Source organism: Lampetra planeri, chromosome 39 (assembly GCF_965212315.1).
Source record: "Lampetra planeri chromosome 39, kcLamPlan1.2.h2, whole genome shotgun sequence".
Taxonomy (NCBI): Eukaryota; Metazoa; Chordata; class Hyperoartia; order Petromyzontiformes; family Petromyzontidae; genus Lampetra; species Lampetra planeri.
This window is the reverse complement of record NC_136145.1, coordinates 11,351,783-11,367,671: the sequence shown is the minus strand read 5'-3', so window position 1 is coordinate 11,367,671 and position 15,889 is coordinate 11,351,783. Positions and strand designations below refer to the sequence as shown.

General features: G+C 49.3%; 1 protein-coding gene across 1 annotated transcript in view; it reads right to left on the bottom strand.

Annotated features, from left to right (window-relative positions):
- Positions 1-12,860, bottom strand: part of LOC144731632 (coiled-coil domain-containing protein 33-like) — a 78,029-nt gene extending 65,169 nt beyond the window's left edge. Inside the window, exons 1-3 of the mRNA XM_078612838.1 lie at positions 12,573-12,860; positions 11,083-11,273; positions 10,258-10,303 (exon numbers count right to left, since the gene is read on the bottom strand). Of these exons, the coding sequence (XP_078468964.1) occupies positions 10,258-10,303; positions 11,083-11,273; positions 12,573-12,611 (276 nt within the window). The 5' untranslated portion in view covers positions 12,612-12,860. The remainder of the gene's footprint in view (positions 1-10,257; positions 10,304-11,082; positions 11,274-12,572) is intronic.
- Positions 12,861-15,889: the final 3,029 nt, after the last annotated feature.

Sequence of the window (15,889 nt, the reverse complement as noted above, 5' to 3'; positions counted from 1 at the left end):
TGGTTCGTCCATACATCTCGGTTGAAACCATACGTGGCCCTTCGACCGGATGCGTCATCTCCTGAGGTTGCCTTGCCGGGGTCTGTTGCTGCCGACTCGCCCTTGCCTGTGCCTGCTGACTTTGCTAGAGCGCCTGTCGTGCCTTTCACAGACGAGCCGGCTGTGACGCGGCAGGGGAAAGCGGACCCAGCTCGGGGTGCGCCTACCACGGCTGCGGAACCTTTGAGGCCCGCAGCCCTTCCTACCCTGCCGCGGACATGATCGCGGGACGCCTCTGATGCTGCGCCTTCAAAAACAGGGGACCGGGATGTTGCCAGGCCTCCAATAGCGACAGACGAACTTCAGCCTGTCGCTCTTAAAACCCTGCCACGTTCCCACTCGGCGGGAGGGCCACCGACCGTCCGGGACGGCCCGGCGACCCGCACCCGCTCGAAATCCCTCACATTTCGTTAATTATTGTGTTGTGTTCTTGTTCTTTTCGTAAATTATCGTGTGTTCTGTGTCCTTTTTCGTATTCGGTCGTGTTCGCTCGCATTGCTTATTGGAGTTGTGTTCAGCCGAGGTCGGCTGGATTTTCTCTACGGGGGAGGGTGGTGTAATGCGGGCGTAAACGACCTTCCGGAAGTGACGTCATGGGGGGAGGAGTTACGTCACGTGGGGGAGAGGGTAAGGGTTTATAAAGGGGGTAACCGGAAGCAGTCGGGAGTGATCGGGGACTGGGAGAAGTGAGAGGCCACGCAGGGCGAAGGGTGAGAGAGAGTGGCGAGGTCGCCACACACCCGAGCCACGAGGATCGGCACCGTCGGCCAACAGTGACCGACCCTGGGGCACGAGGAGCAGCGAGGAGGCTGCAGAGAGCAGCGGGTCTGCAAGGGAGGAGTCGGCAGCAGGGGTCTGCACGACGTGACAGCGGCGGGGCTGCTAGGAGGAAGTTTGGGCTACGTGAGCGACAGCAGCCTGGGGCTGCAGAGTGGGGGCTACGTGAGCGACAGCAGCCTGGGGCTGCAGAGTGGAGAGTATATAGGGGAGTACCGTGAGGGAAAAGAGATCGAACCCAAATTAAGGACACAGGACAGAGAGAAGCGTCCGAGTCTTTTATTACATTTGTATGCTTGGTGCAGTGTGCAGAGTAATGTATGGTGTCGTAATTGTATAGTAAATATATAGCAGTGTGATTCACATTATGGTGGGTAGAATAATACATAGTGTTATATTAAAATGGATAAGGCAGCAACTGCAGCAGCAGCAACTGCAGCAGCGGCAGCAACTGCAGCAGCGGCAGCAACTGCAGCAGCGGCAGCAACTGCAGCAGCGGCAGCAACTGCAGCAGCGGCAGCAACTGCAGCAGCGGCAGCAACTGCAGCAGCGGCAGCAACTGCAGCAGCGGCAGCAACTGCAGCAGCGGCAGCAACTGCAGCAGCGGCAGCAACTGCAGCAGCGGCAGCAACTGCAGCAGCGGCAGCAACTGCAGCAGCGGCAGCAACTGCAGCAGCGGCAGCAACTGCAGCAGCGGCAGCAACTGCAGCAGCGGCAGCAACTGCAGCAGCGGCAGCAAATGCAGCAGCGGCAGCAACTGCAGCAGCGGCAGCAACTGCAGCAGCGGCAGCAACTGCAGCAGCGGCAGCAACTGCAGCAGCGGCAGCAACTTCAGCAGCGGCAGCAACTGCAGCAGCGGCAGCAACTGCAGCAGCGGCAGCAACTGCAGCTCCCTTTGATGCTAGTTTAACACGTAGGCTTTCGCGACCAATATTGTTCATAATCAACGATTTTTGGGTTTAGATCGCCCTTTGATGCTGTTAATCCTGCATAATGCACATGCATATGTAGTACTAATCACATTCCTGCATTTCCCATAAATATGCTAAATTCCTCTTGATATGCAAATTCCTGTGTCAAGGCGCCCAGCTTATATATATGCTCCAAGCTCGTGTGCTGTTTCATTTAGACTCTGTCGCCTCGACGGACCTGGTTTTCACCTGAGGACGGCTGCTTGCGTTGTGGCCGAAACGTCGTGAGAATTATTTTATTGTGTTTTATTTGTATTATTTTATTACTTCCCTTCTACGTGACTTTACCGAAAGAACCAAGAAGATGCTCTAAAGTTGTTCACGGGCCTTAAGCGAGGCAATTACCTAAAGCTAACCACTGGCTTAAAGTGTGACACTGGCCTAAAGCGGGACACTGGCCTAAAGCTGACCACTGGCCTAAAGCGGGACACTGGCCTAAGGCGGGACACTGGCCTAAAGTGGGGCACTGGCCTAAAGTGAGGCATTGTACTAAAGTGGGACACTGGCCGAAAGTGTGGAACTAGACTAAAGTGGACCACTGGCCTAAAGATGGATACTAGCCTAAAGCTGACAACTGGCCTGAAGTGGGACACAAGACTAAAGCGAGACACTGGCATAAAGCGAGGCACTGCCCTAAAGCTGACCACTGGCCTAAATTTGGACACCGTCCTGAAGTGGAACACTGGCCTAAAGAGGGAGAAATAGCCTAAATCATGACACTGTAATAAAATAGGACACTGGCCTAAAGCGTGACAATGTTCTAAAGTGAAAAACTGGCCTAAAGCTGACCACTGGCCTAAAGTAGGACACCGTCCTAAAGTGAGACACTGACCTAAAGCTGACCATTGGCCTAAAGTGGTACGCTGGCCTACAGTGGGACAATGGCCTAAAGCTGACCAATGACATAAAGTGGGATGCTGGCCTAGAGTGAGGTACTGGCCTAAACCTGATCAGTGGCTGAAAGTGAGGTACTGCCCTAAAGCTGACCACTGGGCTAAAGTGGGACAATGCCCTAAAGATGGCCATTGTCCTCAAGTGGACCAATGGCCTAAAGCCGGTTACTAGCCTAAAGCTGACCACTGGCCTGAAGTGAGACATATGCTTACAGCAGTGAAGCAATGCAGTGCCCTAAAGTGGGACACTGGCTTAAAGCGAGGCATTGACCAAAAGCGTATCACTGGCCGAAAGTGGGACACCAGATTAAAGCTGACTACTGGCCTAAAGTGGGACAATGGCCTAAAGTGTGACACTGGCCTAAAGCGAAGCAGTGGTCTACAGCGGGAAATTAACCTGAAGTGAGGCACTGGCCTAAAGCGAGGCACTGATCCCAAGCTAAAAACTGTCCGAAAGCAGGACAATGGCTTAACGTGTGATACTGGCCTAAAGTTGACTGTGGGCTTAAAGCTGACCAATGGCCTAACGTTAGAAACTGGACTAAAGTGGGACACTGACTTAAAGATGGCCACTGGCCTAATGTGGAATATTGGCCTAAAGTGGGATGTTGGCTTAAAACGAGGTACTGCTCTAAAGCTGATCACGGGCCTAAGGCGAGGCAATTACCTAAAGCTGACCACTGGCCTAAAGTGTGACACTGGCCTAAAGTGGGACACTGGCCTAAAGCGGGACACTGGCCTAAGGCGGGACACTGGCCTAAGGCGGGGCACTGTACTAAAGTGGGATACTGGCCGAAAGTGTGGAACTAGACTAAAGTGGACAACTGGCCTAAAGATGGATACTAGCCTAAAGCTGATAACTGGCCTGAACAGCGACACAGGACTAAAGCGGGACACTGGGATAAAGCAAGGCATTGGCCTAAAGCTGACCACTGGTCTAAATTTGGACACTGGCCTAAAGCTGACCACTGGCATAAAGTGGGACGCTGGCCTAAAGCGAGGAACTGGCCTAAACCTGATCACTGGCTGAAAGTGAGGCACTGTCCTACAGTGGTACGCTGGCTTAAAGTGAGGCAATGGCCTAAAACTGATCACTGGCTGAAAGTGAGGCACTGGCCTAAAGTGAGACACTGACCTAAAGCTGACCATTGGTCTAAAGTGATACGCTGGCCTAAAGTGGGACACTGGCCTAAAGCTGACTAGTGCCCTAAAGTGGGACACTGGCTTAAAGCGAGGCATTGACCAAAACCGTATCACTGGATGAAAGTGGGACACCGGATTAAAGCTGACTACTGGCCTAAAGTGGGACAATGGCCTAAAGTGTGATACTGACCTAAAGCGAAGCAGTGGTCTACAGCGGGAAATTAACCTGAAGTGAGGCACTGGCCTAAAGCGAGGCACTGGTCCCAAGCTAAAAACTGTCCGAAAGCAGGACAATAGCTTAACGTGTGATACTGGCCTAAAGTCGACTGTGGGCTTAAAGCTGACCAATGGCCTAATGTTAGAAACTGCACTAAAGTGGGACACTGACTTAAAGATGGCCACTGGCCTAATGTGGAATATTGGCCTAAAGTGGGATGTTGGCTTAAAACGAGGTACTGCTCTAAAGCTGATCACAGGCCTAAGGCGAGGCAATTACCTAAAGCTGACCACTGGCCTAAAGTGTGACACTGGCCTAAAGTGGGACACTGGCCTAAAGCGGGACACTGGCCTAAGGCGGGACACTGGCCTAAGGCGGGGCACTGTACTAAAGTGGGACACTGGCCGAAAGTGTGGAACTAGACTAAAGTGGACAACTGGCCTAAAGATGGATACTAGCCTAAAGCTGATAACTGGCCTGAAGAGCGACACAGGACTAAAGCGGGACACTGGGATAAAGCAAGGCATTGGCCTAAAGCTGACCACTGGTCTAAATTTGGACACTGGCCTAAAGCTGACCACTGGCATAAAGTGGGACGCTGGCCTAAAGCGAGGAACTGGCCTAAACCTGATCACTGGCTGAAAGTGAGGCACTGTCCTACAGTGGTACGCTGGCTTAAAGTGAGGCAATGGCCTAAAACTGATCACTGGCTGAAAGTGAGGCACTGGCCTAAAGTGAGACACTGACCTAAAGCTGACCATTGGTCTAAAGTGATACGCTGGCCTAAAGTGGGACACTGGCCTAAAGCTGACTAGTGCCCTAAAGTGGGACACTGGCTTAAAGCGAGGCATTGACCAAAAGCGTATCACTGGATGAAAGTGGGACACCGGATTAAAGCTGACTACTGGCCTAAAGTGGGACAATGGCCTAAAGTGTGATACTGACCTAAAGCGAAGCAGTGGTCTACAGCGGGAAATTAACCTGAAGTGAGGCACTGGCCTAAAGCGAGGCACTGGTCCCAAGCTAAAAACTGTCCGAAAGCAGGACAATGGCTTAACGTGTGATACTGGCCTAAAGTCGACTGTGGGCTTAAAGCTGACCAATGGCCTAATGTTAGAAACTGCACTAAAGTGGGACACTGACTTAAAGATGGCCACTGGCCTAATGTGGAATATTGGCCTAAAGTGGGATGTTGGCTTAAAACGAGGTACTGCTCTAAAGCTGATCACGGGCCTAAGGCGAGGCAATTACCTAAAGCTGACCACTGGCCTAAAGTGTGACAGTGGCCTAAAGTGGGACACTGGCCTAAAGCGGGACACTGGCCTAAGGCGGGACACTGGCCTAAGGCGGGGCACTGTACTAAAGTGGGACACTGGCCGAAAGTGTGGAACTAGACTAAAGTGGACAACTGGCCTAAAGATGGATACTAGCCTAAAGCTGATAACTGGCCTGAAGAGCGACACAGGACTAAAGCGGGACACTGGGATAAAGCAAGGCATTGGCCTAAAGCTGACCACTGGCCTAAATTTGGACACTGGCCTAAAGCTGACCACTGGCATAAAGTGGGACGCTGGCCTAAAGCGAGGAACTGGCCTAAACCTGACCACTGGCTGAAAGTGAGGCACTGTCCTACAGTGGTACGCTGGCTTAAAGTGAGGCAATGGCCTAAAACTGATCACTGGCTGAAAGTGAGGCACTGGCCTAAAGTGAGACACTGACCTAAAGCTGACCATTGGTCTAAAGTGATACGCTGGCCTAAAGTGGGACACTGGCCTAAAGCTGACTAGTGCCCTAAAGTGGGACACTGGCTTAAAGCGAGGCATTGACCAAAAGCGTATCACTGGATGAAAGTGGGACACCGGATTAAAGCTGACTACTGGCCTAAAGTGGGACAATGGCCTAAAGTGTGATACTGACCTAAAGCGAAGCAGTGGTCTACAGCGGGAAATTAACCTGAAGTGAGGCACTGGCCTAAAGCGAGGCACTGGTCCCAAGCTAAAAACTGTCCGAAAGCAGGACAATGGCTTAACGTGTGATACTGGCCTAAAGTCGACTGTGGGCTTAAAGCTGACCAATGGTCTAACGTTAGAAACTGCACTAAAGTGGGACACTGACTTAAAGATGGCCACTGGCCTAATGTGGAATATTGGCCTAAAGTGGGATGTTGGCTTAAAACGAGGTACTGCTCTAAAGCTGATCACGGGCCTAAGGCGAGGCAATTACCTAAAGCTGACCACTGGCCTAAAGTGTGACACTGGCCTAAAGTGGGACACTGGCCTAAAGCGGGACACTGGCCTAAGGCGGGACACTGGCCTAAGGCGGGGCACTGTACTAAAGTGGGACACTGGCCGAAAGTGTGGAACCAGACTAAAGTGGACAACTGGCCTAAAGATGGATACTAGCCTAAAGCTGATAACTGGCCTGAAGAGCGACACAGGACTAAAACGGGACATTGGGATAAAGCAAGGCATTGGCCTAAAGCTGACCACTGGCCTAAATTTGGACACTGGCCTAAAGCTGACCACTGGCATAAAGTGGGACGCTGGCCTAAAGCGAGGAACTGGCCTAAACCTGATCACTGGCTGAAAGTGAGGCACTGTCCTACAGTGGTACGCTGGCTTAAAGTGAGGCAATGGCCTAAAACTGATCTCCCTGGCTGAAAGTGAGGCACTGGCCTAAAGTGAGACACTGACCTAAAGCTGACCATTGGCCTAAAGTGATACGCTGGCCTAAAGTGGGACACTGGCCTAAAGCTGACCAGTGGCCTAAAGTGGGACACTAACGTAAAGTGATGCACTGATCTAAAGTCGAATACTGACCTAAAGCTGACCACAAGCCTAAAGTGGGACACTGGTCTAAAGTGGTAATAGCCTAAAGTGAGGTGCCGGTCTCAAGTCAGGCACTGGTTTAAAGCGGAACACTGGCCTAAAGCAAGACAATGGCTGAAAGTGGGACACTGGCCTAAAGTTGGACACTTGCCTAACGGTGACCGCTGGCTTGAAGCTGACCAATGGCCTAAAGTGGGACACTGGCAAAAAGTGAAGCAATGGTCTAAAGCTCTAAACTGGCCTCAACCCGACTATTGGCCTAAAGTGGGACAATGGCCTAAAGTGTGACACTGACCTAAAGCGAAGCAGTGGTCTACAGCGGGAAATTAACCTGAAGTGAGGCACTGGCCTAAAGCGAGGCACTGGTCCCAAGCTAAAAACTGTCCGAAAGCAGGACAATGGCTTAACGTGTGATACTGGCCTAAAGTTGACTGTGCGCTTAAAGCTGACCAATGGCCTAACGTTATAAACTGTATTAAAGTGGGACACTGACTTAAAGATGGCCACTGGCCTAATGTGGAATATTGGCCTAAAGTGGGATGTTGGCTTAAAACGAGGCACTGCTCTAAAGCTGATCACGGGCCTAAAGCGAGGCAATTACCTAAAGCTGACCACTGGCCTAAAGTGTGACACTAGCCTAAAGCGGGACACTGGCCTAAAGCTGACCACTGGCCTAAAGCGGGACACTGGCCTAAGGCGGGACACTGGTTTAAAGTGGGGCACTGTACTAAAGTAGGACACTGGCCGAAAGTGTGGAACCAGACTAAAGTGGACAACTGGCCTAAAGATGGATACTAGCCTAAAGCTGATAACTGGCCTGAAGAGCGACACAGGACTAAAACGGGACACTGGGATAAAGCAAGGCATTGGCCTAAAGCTGACCACTGGCCTAAATTTGGACACTGGCCTAAAGCTGACCACTGGCATAAAGTGGGACGCTGGCCTAAAGCGAGGAACTGGCCTAAACCTGATCACTGGCTGAAAGTGAGGCACTGTCCTACAGTGGTACGCTGGCTTAAAGTGAGGCAATGGCCTAAAACTGATCTCACTGGCTGAAAGTGAGGCACTGGCCTAAAGTGAGACACTGACCTAAAGCTGACCATTGGCCTAAAATGATACGCTGGCCTAAAGTGGGACACTGGCCTAAAGCTGACCAGTGGCCTAAAGTGGGACACTAACGTAAAGTGATGCACTGATCTAAAGTCGAATACTGACCTAAAGCTGACCACAAGCCTAAAGTGGGACACTGGTCTAAAGTGGTAATAGCCTAAAGTGAGGTGCCGGTCTCAAGTCAGGCACTGGTTTAAAGCGGAACACTGGCCTAAAGCAAGACAATGGCTGAAAGTGGGACACTGGCCTAAAGTTGGACACTTGCCTAACGGTGACCGCTGGCTTGAAGCTGACCAATGGCCTAAAGTGGGACACTGGCAAAAAGTGAAGCAATGGTCTAAAGCTCTAAACTGGCCTCAACCCGACTATTGGCCTAAAGTGGGACAATGGCCTAAAGTGTGACACTGACCTAAAGCGAAGCAGTGGTCTACAGCGGGAAATTAACCTGAAGTGAGGCACTGGCCTAAAGCGAGGCACTGGTCCCAAGCTAAAAACTGTCCGAAAGCAGGACAATGGCTTAACGTGTGATACTGGCCTAAAGTTGACTGTGCGCTTAAAGCTGACCAATGGCCTAACGTTATAAACTGGATTAAAGTGGGACACTGACTTAAAGATGGCCACTGGCCTAATGTGGAATATTGGCCTAAAGTGGGATGTTGGCTTAAAACGAGGCACTGCTCTAAAGCTGATCACGGGCCTAAAGCGAGGCAATTACCTAAAGCTGACCACTGGCCTAAAGTGTGACACTAGCCTAAAGCGGGACACTGGCCTAAAGCTGACCACTGGCCTAAAGCGGGACACTGGCCTAAGGCGGGACACTGGTTTAAAGTGGGGCACTGTACTAAAGTAGGACACTGGCCGAAAGTGTGGAACCAGACTAAAGTGGACAACTGGCCTAAAGATGGATACTAGCCTAAAGCTGACCACTGGCCTAAATTTGGACACCGTCCTGAAGTGGAACACTGGCCTAAAGAGGGAGAATAGCCTAAATCATGATACTGGAATAAAATAGGACACTGGCCTAAAGCGTGACAATGTTCTAAAGTGAAAAACTGGCCTAAAGCTGACCACTGGCCTAAAGTAGGACACCGGCCTAAAGTGAGACACTGACCTAAAGCTGACCATTGGCCTAAAGTTGTACGCTGGCCTACAGTGGGACAATGGGCTAAAGCTGACCAATGACATGAAGTGGGATGCTGGCCTAGAACGAGGTACTGGCCTAAACCTGATCAGTACTGCCCTAAAGCTGACCACTGGGCTAAAGTGGGACAATACCCTAAAAATGGCCATTGTCCTCAAGTGGACCAATGGCCTAAAGCCGGTTACTAGCCTAAAGCTGACCACTGGCCTGAAGTGAGACATATGCTTACAGCAGTGAAGCAATGCAGTGCCCTAAAGCGGGACAATGGCCTAATGTGAGGCACTGTCCGAAAGTGGGACACAAGCCTCAAGTGGGACACTGGCCTAAAGCTGACCACTAGCCGAAAGGGGGACACTGGCCTAAAGCTAACCACTGGCCTAAAGTGTGACACTGGCCTAAAACTAACCACTGGCCTAATGTGTGACGCTGGCCTAAAGCGAGGCACTGGACTAAAGCTGATAACTGGCTGAAAGTGAGGCGCTAGCCTAAAAAGCTGACTACTGGGATAAAGTGGGCCACTGACCTAAAGATGGCCACTGGTCTAAAGTAGATCACTGGCCTAAAGTGGGACACTGTTCTAAAGTGGGACACTGGCCTAAAATGAGGCACTGTCCGAAAGTGGGACATTTGAATAAAGTGGGAAACTTGTCTAAAGTGAGGCACTGACCTAAAGTTGACCGCTGGCTTAAAGCTGACAAATGTCCTAAAGTGGGACACGGACCTAAAACTGACAACTGTGCTAAAGTGGGACAATGACCTAAAGACCACAGGCCTAAAGCAGGTCACTGGAATAAAGCGAGGCACTGGCCTAAAGATGACCACTGGTCTAAAGCTGACCACTGGCCTAAAGTGGGACACTGCAGTGAAGCAATGCACTGGCCTAAACCAAGGTACTGAACTAAAGTGGGAAACTGGCCTAACGCGGGGCACTCGCCGAACATCACGACTTGCCTCGAGTCAGACAATGCAAAAATTACCTTAAGTCTCGAGACGTAAATATTGAGATGCTTAATAAATCAATTGCATATTGTATCGCACGTTATGGGAGGCAAGCCACGGAGCGGGTGGGCACAAACCCATTAAACATGCAACGTTGGGCCAACGTTGATCCTACAGTTCCAATAACATGCTAACGTACCTTGGTTTGGTAGTCCAGGACGACGGAGCTGTGGGGATCCATCCTCCTGAGACCGAGATATCGCTCGCGTCACCTCCATAAACACAACACTCGCCCCCCCCCACCCCCCGTGTTTGCTACTAGAGATCTCCGTGCCGGCCATGTTACGTTCACCTGGGGGCTGTGCCGCTTACGTCAGCAGTGCGTTATTTTAAATTTTCACAATCGGTTAGAAACGATGCCGCATCTGCCCATAGATTTGCCAAGATGTCACGGCAGTGGTATTTTGTAAAACATTTAAAACAATGTTCAATTTATGAAATAACCCTTCATATATTCATCCTCCTCCACCATCATTATCATCAGCCATGATCAATCCACTGCTGGAGGAAGGCCATGAGCAACCCGAGCAGCCATCACTTCACTTTGGTTCATATCGCACCAAATTAAAATTAGTGAAATTCTTTCCTGGATTTTCAATGTAGTCCAGTTCACAAATTATCGCAACCACACTGAAAAACGGTGCAAGTTTCTAATATCATCCCTGCCTCCGTCTATCCAGCAGCACAAAAGGGTAGATATAATGTACCTCCGATTAGCACGGTTGGCTACGTATGGTGGGAAAGAAGTTCAATATGCATATAGACACGCGATAGGCAATTCGAGTTTGGTTGAAGTGGAGAAACTCCCACCTCTTCCAAGAAGTCTGGCCAGCGTGGAAGGTCAAAAATACATGTGGAGGGTCTCTCAAGATCTCTTTCTTGTCGATACCCTTCCGCTAGCAGCGGCGGCGTAAGAAGTTCAAGGGCTGCAACTTTTACCCATTGAAATGAAGCAAACTCTTACTCAGCTGTGCGGGTTGGCTGTGGCGGAAGAGTGTGCCGTGCGGTCGAGCCGCCCTGGCTCTTGGACCCCGTCGGTGCCGCCGGTGCTACCGGCGCTGGCACAGGATTCCCGTGGGCCCGGAAGAGATGCTCGTACTCTGGCAAAATTCGGCTGAGTGCGTCGTGCGGCGGCAAATCCGGGCTCTCCCGCAACTACGCGCGTCAGAGCGGCGAGCATCAAGCCGACGATTATCATTATTATTACTTCTGATGTAGCGCCTTATACATCGGGGCATCTCAGAGTGCTTTACGTCACATCTCATCTCTCACACTTGAAAAGGGCACCCCCAGTGACAGCTGACCCTGTGGGCGCGACTCTGCATCAGGCCTGCAAATGGCCATCAGTCTGCCAGTAGGGGGCGACGATTGCTGCATGCAATCACAAAGTGCGTAACCAGCGTGTACATTTTTAACGAGACATGTTTGGCCCCCCCACACGCAAATGGCCGACCGAGTCTTGCAAATGACGTCAGGGCTTCTTTTAACGTCCGCTTTAAAGCACTCGGCAGGGTAGCATTATTATAATTATTACGCACAGCAGCAATAAATCAGGGCAGCCGCTGTGTCCGAGCCGTGGAGCCTCTGCAACAGCGGCAAATGTTTTCCTGCCAGGCCGTGCCATAGCAGGGCCTGCCCTGGCACAGCCACACAAAACCGACCACGGGAGGGCTTTCTGTTTCACGATATCGCCATGCGTAGCATTACCGAGACTCAAGACTTGTATTCTGGAGGGTTCAGCATTTGGATGCTTGGCAGATTTATGTTTATTTATTTATTGTCATTAAAGAACCCAGAATAAAAAGTACATTCCTAAAGAGGGAGAAAAACAGCAAATGTGTACCAAACCCGGAGTGATAGGCATATTCCATTTTTTTTTATGTATATAAAGAGTTTTACGAACACAAGCTTGGGGAATATGAATTGTGGAGGATTGTGAAAAACAGATGGGAGGGAATTCCCATACCGGGGATTCCAGGGCAATAAACGGAAAAAGGGTGTTTGAGCTGCAATATGATGTAAATACTCGCGTGCGACGACCGTCTCTCGCGTGTTCTGGTTGCACCGAGAAAACCCACAAAGTGGAACCCCAGCCGATATTTTTTTTTGTTACATTAAGTGGATCTTAAACCTTCATCATTCTAAAACATCCTCCATTCGTGATGAGTCTCAATGGTTGTCATGAGCAAGCAGTGTTTTGCTCCGTTCAGGTCAAATCAGGAGTGGCCCGGAGAAAACCGAACATACGTTCACATCCGGGCTTCATTCCATACGTTAATTGAAGTTAGATACAGATTAACATTCAAAACAAACAGCAGCTACTACACCGAAGTCTTATATTTTTAAAAAAAGGCTATGCACACATTCTGTTAAAACGTCTTCATTATAGTCTGCAGAGAGCTAAACAAGTCACTTATGTTAATACACAGCGTGTTCAAAGCAAAGAGCACTTACAGGAGCTGTGTGTGGCCTGTAGTAATACGCCGCTGCCATGATGGGTCCCTTTTCATCCACGAAAACCAAGGTCAAACTTTGGAACACAAACTCCGCATGGCGTTAAGAGCACCGCGTAAGCCACGCACGGGATAGCGTGCAACAACTTCGAAACAAAGCAAAGCGATGTTTTTAGTCTAAAGTTAGCGATGGAACAGGGGACGCGCCGATCGCAAAAAAGGCGACGGCAACGATGTCGGAGTTCCTCAACTCTGTGGCCCGCCCGCCTGCCCGCGTTACCAGGTATTGAAATGCAAATATTTACAGCGTGGTGGCCCTGGGATACGCGGTGGATAATCCCCCCCCCCAGCTTTTCACTCTGGAACTCTAAAGCCAGCATGCCCGGCTTTTGTTTGAATGGGGAGGCCCTTGGGGCTTGAGCCAAACAGTGCGTGCAATCACAGGGCAAACAGCGGTAGCAGCAGAACCCCTGCGCCACTTACGACCAAGAACACGCAAGACCAACAGCAGCACATGCAGCTGAAAGTGCAAGAGAGACGATGACAATTGTTTCATTTCCTTTAAATTGAACGGCGGCTGACTTAGTGAAGAAGCCCGTGGTATTTTTTGTTGTAATAATAGATGTGGAATCCGAAACGTTACGGTAAACTCTGCGATGGAAAATTGAGGGGTTGTCGCAAAAAGATGAAAATAAATCTCATCTTCACCACCACATTCTCGCCGACACACAGATTGCTTCTAAGAAAATAAAACCACCCCACTCACATAAAACAGCACCAGTAATTATTACATAGTGTAGGTGACAAAACAAAATAACAAAAGAGCCACATCCTCATTTCATTGGATCCGAGTTGGAACGTTGAGAAAAAACATATATTAAAATAACGCTTGTTCTGAATAGTGGACTTTCCTAAGCACAGCTGGCTGAAAATCCTAGTTTTACTCCTGTTCAGCAAATACAAACTATTCCCTTGGTTTGTCATATTTATACGACTCAAGCCATGTACAATTGCTGAAATCACAAAAATGCATTACATACAGCCATGGCCATGTAAGTACTTTGTAAATACATGAGGTTCTTTGTATTGCACTCTCTGCTCACCGCGGGGTTGGCGGTATGGCCGACATTAAACGGTCAAATGGAGCACATACCCAGCACCACAACGGTGAACACAAACACATTTTAATACCTTATACAGCGCTTCTCAGCAAGGTTCCACCGAACGTGTAAACCCTTCATTAATCCACTGCTGGATGAACACCTCCCCACAATGTTATTTGACCATACTTCACCAAGCTGGTCTTTCAAGGTTCAAGGGGTTAAGGTGTGAGTGCTCAGGACCAGTTCAGAAATCTCTCGCCACAGATGTTAGCCGTGGTTGTAAATTGAGCTAAAATTGCCGGGTTAATAGCGTAGGCATGCTGATCACAGCACCACTACTCGTGCATGAACGTAGTATCCTGTATAATACTGATAGGAACCACCTGTCTTCTTGGTTCTTTCGGTAAAGTCACGTAGAAGGAAAATAATAAAAATAAAACATAATAAAATAAAATATTTCTCACTAGTGAGAATTATTTTGTTTTATTTTTATTATTTTCCTTCTACGTGACTTTACCGAAAGAACCAAGAAGATGAATCCCTGCAGTCACGAAAGCTTTAAATAGGAACCACCTGGTTCCACCAGCCCACAGGGGATTATTGTGTTCGTCCGTCCGTCCGTCGTGAACCCAAAAATGGGTGGAGGGGATGGTCACCCCGTGGTGTCCTTATAAAACTCAACGTTTAACCTATTCACGCGGGCTTGTACCCGCCCTCAGCCGGCCATATTTGCGGAATACACCACGCCGCCGTTGACCCTGACCATTGATCGAGCAACCCAACGTTCCTACCAGCTCCCTCCGCAGGAATGTGTTTTAAATAAGGAACAACATATTTATGGAGGCATTTGCAATGTTGAGAAACTTTAATTGAAGTCAAGGGCAGTGAAGGGCGATCACGGGATCTTTCACCGCCTACTTAAAATCACCAACACTTTTAATACATTGTTGACACGCATTTAAAAAAAGAAAAACAAATCAAAACCTGTGAGATGCCCTGCATAGCAAAAGCTTATCTTTTTGGGTCTTTCATTGGGCGTAACGGAATTTCGTTGGAACGTTGTGAATGGAGCAGCCCTCTTAGCGGTAACAGGGGTCAAGAACACCAATTGCAAAGCACATCAATCGTACAGCATTCTCTCGCTGTTCACGAACTTGACAGCCGCTATTTTGGTTATACGCAAATTGCATGTGGAACTTTACACGACTGCTGCATGGAGAGAAAGAAAGTGATGAGAGAATATGAGAAATTGATGAGATAAAGTGATGCACATCATTATCATAATTTGAAGTAAATGCATTTATAAACTATTTAATACCTCAATATTTATTTTATTTCTTTATTATAACCAATTACATTTTTTGTTATACTTTTCACGTATTGAATAGCTTATTTACGTATTCATGTAGGTCAATATTAACGGCGAAATTTGCGAATCACGAGCATCTCCGGAACGTATCCCTCGCGAATAACGAGGAAATACTATAACGTTGACTGGTGCACGCGCGCGATTCTAAGCACGTATCGAGATCTGAACGATCGACATTAAATCTATGAATCAATGCGTCGTTACACCCCGCCCACAATCGATGACGCATGTGCACTTTACTTGAATCCATGCACCTCGGGACAGCTCAATCACGTCCTTGTACAATGCCGTTCCTTTGGACCACGAGAGGAAGTGTTCGTTGCGTCCGTGTTCACCATGCGCCTCTTCCAGGATTCGGTTACCGAATTACGTTTTCACGATTTGCAAATCAGATTTAAAGATAAATATATTTTTAAAACACTTTAGGGACGTGTCCTTACAAATGCGTTTGTGAAATGAGAATCGCGAAAAGTGCAACAACAAAATCCCAGGCCGGTATTCTTATTAATCGCTCGCTGAGGCTTGGCTCAAGGCGAGCCAGCCCAAAGTGATGTTTCACTTGAACTGGCTCCAAGCACAGTCCCCTCCCACCCCAGCCATGCTCAGGATTTCCAGAAGCCGAGTCAAGCCATGGCCGAGCCACTCCGAGTCTTTGTATGCAACCAAGCGGCTCGAGCAGGAGCCATGTGGGTGCCAGAGCCATGTGGGTGCCAGAGCCATGTGGTAGTCTGAGCCAGGTGGGAGCCAGGCTTGAGCCGAGCGACTAAGAGCAGCCTCCGTATAAAGCGGCGGCTCGCACGATCACCAGAGAAGCGCCGATCGTTTGGATTTGCTAAATAAAAATCA